Source organism: Diadema antillarum, unplaced genomic scaffold, assembly GCF_040938485.1.
Source record: "Diadema antillarum isolate AM-2024a unplaced genomic scaffold, OU_Dant_1.0 seq00000263_RagTag, whole genome shotgun sequence".
NCBI lineage: Eukaryota > Metazoa > Echinodermata > Echinoidea > Diadematoida > Diadematidae > Diadema > Diadema antillarum.
The window spans coordinates 223510-231328 of record NW_027271301.1 but is presented as its reverse complement, the minus strand read 5'-3'; the positions used below and the strand labels follow the sequence as shown (position 1 = coordinate 231328).

Genomic DNA, 7819 nt, shown 5'->3' with positions numbered 1-7819 from the left:
AGTAGTCAGTTAAATAGGCCGACAAGTCTTTCAGATATGTTGCAATGAATTCCTTGATACTTATTAAATCTGCCCTCACAAAATGAAAATTATGCAAGACATCTGCAGTTTGGATTAGTCCATTCTAAATACCAAGAACATACAGATAGCTGAGCTCGTGCCATCTCTTACTCAAATAGAATGAAATCCATTTATCATAAGGCAACTGATATCACAAGTGCTGTCAATGGTAAAAGCTTGTTCGCATGAAATGGTTGCCCATGATTGGTCTTAAATTGAATTTTCACATGCATGCTTTACTTACTGCATTTCGCTCCAGTCTCTATGACGTCACATTACTCTGTCATGTGCATGTACATATCAAAGAGTGTGGACGAGTTCTTTCAAAAAAATGGGTTGAAAAAATACACCAACTAGCTACCTGCATTCAATGCCAGTTCACTCTGCTTTCAACTTTGATTTTTTCCTTGAGCAACACAGTCTACAGCAAGTCCGAAGCACAAGATAATCGATATATATTGCGACGACCATAACGATGATCACGAAGGCGACCACATCCACAGAATTCAGCACGATAAAGCTGAGGTCACTCCCTCTGAGGCGTAGGTGGCTCCCGCCAAACTTCAGCACGTGCTCTATCCAGAAGACAGCGGTGTCCAGCGGGCTAGCAAGCGAGTGGTGATGAATAGCACCATAATGCTCCACGTTGGCCTTGTATCTAGCACAAAAGACAAAGAAAAAACACACAACAATTAAAATGAGATTGTTGATGGTGATGAAACTACAACGGGTCAATGATGATACAATGTAGCGACAACAAAGTTTATGGCAACATCATCGAGTACATGCTGCCACATACCCAAATACAGTATCACTAATGGCATAATATTGTTCCCATTTGAGTTTGAAATACTGATGAAGGCCCTGTCACACCTTTCTGGATAAGCTGCGCGGGCTTGTTGCGAGTATGGATTTTCCTGCGGGCGGACAAGGATGTTGGCGAGTTCCGTACTTGCGTCTTACCGCTAGACGCGTGCTATTTACCTGCTACTTGCGTGTATTCCGGTTGACCTGCGTGAGAGCTTTGAAACGAGCGACATACGAAGACTGCGAAGTACCTGTGTTACAGTTGCGAAGTACCTGCGTGGGAGTTGCCTGCGAGATGCTGCCGCTAAGGGCCTCCTACTGGTGTTCTGCGTGTACCTCTGCGGGCAAACCCCCGCGACTCACCCGGAATTTGTTTGAGCATGCCAAGGCCTTGTCACACCGTGTCTGGGGAAGCCTTGCGGGTTGACTTGCGGGGAAAAATATTTGCTACCCGGACTTCCCAGCAATTGGTCCGCACCTGACAGTACCTAGCGCGTATCTCGCCCGTAGTTGCCCGGAGGTGCGCACGCAAGTCTGATTTACCCGCAGCCAAGTTTTGAGCATGACCAAAACTTCGCAGTCCCGGCCCGTATGCGGTTAAGATAATGACATTCTGTGGGACTTCTGCCATTCCTTCAGAGGGATTCCTTCACCGAGTTGTCAGCCCTCACTCGCCACCCATGCGCCTGACACGCAGGTCACACGGAAGTAAAACGTAAGTAGCACGGGTCCAGCAGGTAAGACGCATGCGAAACTTGCCCAAAATCCTTGTCCGCCTTCAAAAAAAAAAAATTGTCCTGCGTGCTGGAAAATCCCCACACGCAACAAGCCCACCTATAGCTTGCCCGGAAAGGTGTGACAGGGCCTAAACTTGACTGCTGGTGAATAGGACTTGCGTGAGCAACTCCGGGTAACTATGGGTGAGAAACGTGCTAGGTACTGTCATTTGTGGGTCATCTTTGGGGACCTCCGGGTAGTAAAAATTGTTCTTCGCAAGTCGCACGCAATGCTTGCCCGGAAAGGTGTGACAGGGCCTTTATGTCATGCACTATTCACTGCTGGCAGCAACAGAGTTTGTTTCAATGGAGCCAAACACAAACCAGCAAACGAACAAACAACAACGTAAAAACCACAACATAAACCCTAGAAATATTGATATAATCAAACAACAATCACTCAAACAATCCCGATGATAATACAACATGTTTAATAACGTTGTGAATTTCGAATTATTTATTTCCGGCATTAACAGCAAGTTTTTGCTTGAACCTTTTCATTTCTCATATTGTATACTTACCTGTACTCTCAGAAAAACATTCTCGAAAATGAAAGCAGCACAAGTTTTCTCTTGGTATCAATAGCAGTAACCCCATGTGGAACAATGCAACAATCAAGCTAATCATAAACCTATGCTTCGTATAGTACCTTTCTAATCCATGCATCAATAATTTGCATTTGTATTGCAGTATTCTTAGCACCATTAGAGGACAATCCTTTAATGATATGCCAATCAAAGCTAAACTTAGGCTACCAGTCATTCTCTTTAGACGCATTATAAGCTTGTATTGTTAAGTACTTAGTACAGAAACAGAAAAGCTGACACACATGAAAGTAAAAGCAAGGAGACTATTAAGATAATAGCATAGCGAGCTCCCAGCATACTTTGGGTCATGGATGACTTCCTCAATGGCGCCTTTGACAGTGGCGTAGGTGAGAGTGGCCCGATCCAGAACCACGCCCATTCCTTTTTTTGACACCCGGGCCCCTATGGCAGGCTGGTCGGCAAAGATAGGCAAAAGGACCATGGGAACTTTGTGATAGATCGCCTCGTACACACCGTTGATACCGCCATGGTATATCAATAGTCGCGTCTGCGGGTGACCTGCATGGAGAATGGACAGAGGAAAGATAGATGAATTCGCATTGACTTTTACTGTTACTGCTAAAGGAACTTAAATAATTATGCCAGTCTTCTGTTCCTATGCTTGATTCTGGAAATGTTCCTCCTAATTTTGTAAGAGTTCAATCGAATGAAACTTCCATGGATAAGTAATGATAATGATGATAATAAATGTATAAAGGTTTTTTGAAAGTCAACTAATCTTTTAATGGGCGAGTTCTTGCAGGAAACCCCTGAAATTCCTGAATTGTTACCTCAAAGCGCTGAACATGTGATGAGACATTATAAGCCCATAACTGTAATTAAGCAAGATATTTCTGTGGCATGAGATTTTTGTGAATTGGAGCCATCGGCCTTTTCCACGGGAAGATTTTTTTTTTTTTGCAAATTGACACTGGCATTCAATAGTGTAGACACAAGAACTTTTGCGTGTTTTTCAATTGCGCGAATCTTCTAGCGACATTTGCAAAATCAAAATGCGCGCTAATATTTCTGGGTTTACAGTAATCAATGCTTACTTCACCTTGGGGAAGTTCTTACTGTTGTTTTTCCTGTATTCTGTATAGCCTCGTAGCAAGTACAGTACATGAATTTGTTTTCCTGTTTTGATCTTGTATACATTAGCATCACTGCCATGACTGTCACATAATTTCTTTACTTTTATGAACGTCACTAATAAGGCCCAGGTAATATTTTTCAATGTGTGTGTGTGTGTGGGGGGGGGGGGGGGGTGGGGTGGATAGGCCCAAAGAAGGGGAGGGGGTGATCATCTTCTGCTACTGATAGGATCAAGGGGCACTCCCCCTCCTACCCCCTCCCCCTTCCTCCTCGAGGAGGAGCCTGGTGGTAAAATCGCAGGAAAACCTGGATTGCAGTGGGTTTATTTTTATGTATAAGCATCACTGTAAAAGTACACGTAGTATGATGTGTATGTGTGTGTGTGAGAGAGAGAGAGAGAGAGATGGGGCCCTACAGGACCTCCAGCAACCCCCCCCCCCCCACCATGCGATTGCCAATTTCACTGCCACTACTAGTATAGTGTACTATACTTCTCTACCTTTACTGCATGATTATTTACAATTAAGTTGAAATTAAATCCCTTTGATGAATAGTTAAACATTGCTGTTGTACATTTGGCGTTTTTTTTTTACCTAGCAAATCGTTTTGAGGTAGCCACTCCATGAGACGCGTGTTGTTGCCAAGTTTGCGGGGAGGAGGTCCTACGAATCGCCAGATCACTCTCTGGGGCAGGTCACTGAAGACCTCTGCAAAGAGCTCGTTCAAGTCCTCTCGCATGAGTGATGTCACCATGGAACCCTAGGAGTTAAGGAGGAGAGGCATCATCACCATTTACATTATTCGTGCATAAATATGTAAATGAGCATCCCATAGCTTGTTATTACACGCAATACTTACACTAATATAATCAATATATCGGTAATACGATTTGGAAAAACAAAGAATAAGTATGTATGTAGTATGGGTAATAAATTATCATGAATTATCGTTCATTCTTTCCAGTTGTTTATTTTCAATCAAGCAGATGATTTGTTGGGCTAACTTGTCTGCAAATTGATATGACATTAAAATGGAGTGAGCCGAGTCTGAATCGGCGACTTACCAGACTAAACACAATAACTCCGTGGTTACCAGCTCCCTGGATGAACTCATTAAGATCCTGTAAAATAACAAAAAGCAATGTTGAAATTACATTATGTTAAAATGTATACATATCTTATATGGAACGTCTACCACCTCAAGCCGTAACACTATAACAGCAGAAACCCTTGCTGCTTCCCCGGAGGCTGCCCTTCCAGCTATCTTAGAAGGATGAAGTCTCCCGTTGGTAACAGGATGCTGTAGTTCGAGAGCATCTTTTACTTGAACATGCATCACATTTTGATTGTATATCTTGGTATAACACATGCACCGTCACACACTGCAACTACATCAACCCATCCCAGTCTAGCTGTGTTGCACAGCTGCTATAGGGATTATTTCATCAAGACTCAAGATAGAAGATGGTCAGAACTGCAATGATTTGAAACAGACTTATATACCTGTGATAGCAGTTTTGAACTTTCCCTCAATAAGCCACCGATTTGTACCACATTTGGAGCTAGTGGTTTGGCGAAATCAAGTGTCGCGTCCCTGTTGGCCAACCACAGCAATGAAGAGCTTGCCATCTGAGTCCAGGAGAGGCCGACGGACACATTGTGCTTTCGCCTGATGATGTCAAAGGAGGAGAAGGCGTAGGACGTCAGGATTGGGCGGACAACGTTCCAGCTCAAAAAGTTGACCAGACGCTGTTTGAAGGTCATCTCATCAGTGAAGGACCGACCGAAGTCGAACGGGACGTACGAGGAGGGGGCAGGAATGGCGTATGTGGCCTCGTTTACATAGTAAAACCGGATGGATGTTGTCATAGTAACATAAGGGATACCAAGATGCGTTCCAATCAGGAAATCGCATGGGTTGAAGGCATCGTGGAGTAGGAGATCAAATTTTGTTCTTTCCAAGCGACCTAATGTCTCTGAGTCCCTAAAAATACCATCACAGCTCTTCACGAAGAAATCCAAATACTGGTTAAAAATCAACAATGGGTTGATGGGCCGAGAAATTTGGTCAGCAAGGGATAAATTGCCGGCAGCACGCACACCAACAGACGAGGACACGTAGCTGACTTTGAGCCTGTCAATGTCAGCTTGTTGGAAGACCACGTCGTAAGTGACGACTTTGCCGGAATCTCGTACGTCGGAATCTCTCACGCCTAATGAGGAAGGGTCCTTGTTAGCCGGTATGAGATAGGTGATCGAGTGACCTCGACTACCAAGTGCCCGAGCTATGGCAGTCATTTGCTCGGAACGGCTCCTCGTACTTGTAGGGTCGCTCATGGATACGAGAATGCTGGCGGGCTTCTCGGCGGCTCCAGAAATCGAATTCTGCTTGTGAGAAAGAGCAGCCGCCATTTGCATGCAGACGACAAGGGATATCAAGCACGATTCGCCAATCCTGCCAATCATGATGACGGGAATGGATGCCAAAATTCTTTGCTACTACAAAATGTATTCCAGGCCGGATGTACGTTGTCTTCAATTGTTGAGCCTTTCAATCACTCAACCACACAAAAGGCCCAACCTTTGGCCTTCTCCTAAGCTTACAATTACACCAGAAAATCCAACGGCCTGCGCTGAGCTGCGGCATAGCCATTCGCATGTGTACATGTAGTATACGGCCGCCTTTGGGGGCACGGGCCACTTCCCGGCGAAGCGCGTGGAGCAGACACCGGTACCCTACACTTGCCTCACATGCACGGGACTACGGACACCACGTGATTATTCCTTATCACGTGATTATCGGTCACCTGACTGTTTTCTCTTTTTGTTGTTGGTTTTTTTTTTTTTTTTTTTTTTTTTTTTGCTAACTGTTCGACACATGGGTGAGGGTATTTTCAGCTGCATACATGCTTGTGTATCATCTCGCAAAGTTAAGTCTATCGCGGTGATATTTTAGAAGTCTTTGGGAGAAACACTTTGCCGATACCGTCAGGCACAAATTCTGACACCTGAAAAGACGAAATTTCAATCGCTCCTAGTCCTAGCCCTTAAAAGGGACCTTATAGTTTTCATTGAGACCTAATTTCAGGTTTCTGACATTTTTTGTGAGATAATGAGAAACCACTTATGAAATATGAAATAAATGTAATTCTATGAGGAATTCAACGTTTATTTGATGAAAATTGTTTTTGAAAATATCAAAAAAAGAGCGATTCTAAAAGGTGTGGGACCTACAACACCTTATTACGATCGCTTTGTTTTACTTTGTTTTTGGATGTTTCAGTCATTCTAGACCCGATTTTCTCCGAATAAACTTTGAATTCCTCGTAAAATGGTATGTTCTGTACTATATCATAAGTGTTTTCTTGGTATCTCGCAAAAAGTTAAAAGCCCAATTCTCATCTCCACCAATACTGCACCATCCCTTTAAGCATATGAAAGAAGCTGAAATACTTGGAGGGGGTGGGGTTGGGGGAGGAGGACAAGAAACGCCAATATTACATTAACTAGTTAACTGTGATCGATAGAGGTGAAATCCTTTGCACAATACACCCACCTGTAACTGACAGTCTACCATGGTCTGATTTCAAGTTATGTAAATGCTACTATTTTCAGTCATGAACACCAACGCGTGACTTATTCATAGACACTATAAGACGGAGGTGTAGGTATACGACACGTTAAGCAATTTGATGAGTTAAAATTGATAGCTATGATTACATGATGTCATATTGGATAATTCTCCAACGAAGCAGCTGTGTTAACCCTATTCTAACTAGGCTATTTGAGACCAAGTTTTTACGGGGGGGGGGGGGTCAATTTGACCCCCCCCCCCTTCAGATCTCGGCCGCCGATCGCGCGATCGCCGCAAAATTTTGCCTGAAGATAGAGCCGGACGTCAACTACAAGATTACATGGTCATACAAAAGAAAAATATCGGCTTTCTATTTTTAGTAAATTGATTATGCAAATTTACGCATGAAATCATATTTTCATCTATAATTCCATTAAAATGACTGAAGGATCCCTACATCTTTGTGTCAGAGTTCCTCAAGACACATCGAACAATTTTCTTGTAAAAAGATAGGGAAATCAAAATCAATTTCTTTTGATTTTTATTGTTTTGTTAATTTCTGATGTATTTTATTGTTTTTTCGACCTTTTGTTTTCTATTGATTTTTTGCCAAAATTTGTTGCAGGCACTTTTTCAAGCTTATCTACATTAGAATTGATTAATTTCAATGGTTTAAAGTTGAAATAATCTAATTCATATCAATTTAACAAAAAAAAAAACACACCACAGTTTGCATTGGATTTGCACACGATTTCATGAATTTGAGCCGTTTTGGGGTTGACATGCATATGCAAAACATTACGTAACTTCAGAACAGTGTACCCGGACGTCGCAAATTTAGTCTCAAAATATGCGGGAGACTTCAATGAAAAAAGTCATGAAACGACGCGGCAAAATCTTTGCGCGTTGCGGAATCGTGGC

The 7819-nt window shown here is 42.9% G+C and overlaps 1 protein-coding gene across 1 annotated transcript; it reads right to left on the bottom strand.

Annotated features, from left to right (window-relative positions):
• Positions 1-383: 383 nt before the first annotated feature.
• LOC139729745 (UDP-glucuronosyltransferase-like) lies at positions 384-5943 on the bottom strand. The gene is made up of 5 exons (XM_071640680.1): positions 4828-5943; positions 4389-4445; positions 3919-4084; positions 2530-2749; positions 384-718 (listed from the first exon to the last, which is right to left on the bottom strand). Exons 1-5 carry the CDS (start codon positions 5788-5790, stop codon positions 439-441), a joined length of 1686 nt encoding a protein of 561 aa, XP_071496781.1. The 5' UTR covers positions 5791-5943; the 3' UTR covers positions 384-438.
• Between the last annotated feature and the right edge of the window lie 1876 nt (positions 5944-7819).

Coding starts and splice junctions, on each gene's coding strand:
- LOC139729745 (XM_071640680.1), bottom strand. CDS start 5,790: ATGATTGGCAGGATTGGCGAATCGTGCTTGATATCCCTTGTCGTCTGC. Junction 4,446..4,827: donor GTTCAAAACTGCTATCACAG/GTATATAAGTCT, acceptor GTTATTTTACAG/GATCTTAATGAGTTCATCCA. Junction 2,750..3,918: donor ACCTCAAAACGATTTGCTAG/GTAAAAAAAAAA, acceptor TTCTCCATGCAG/GTCACCCGCAGACGCGACTA.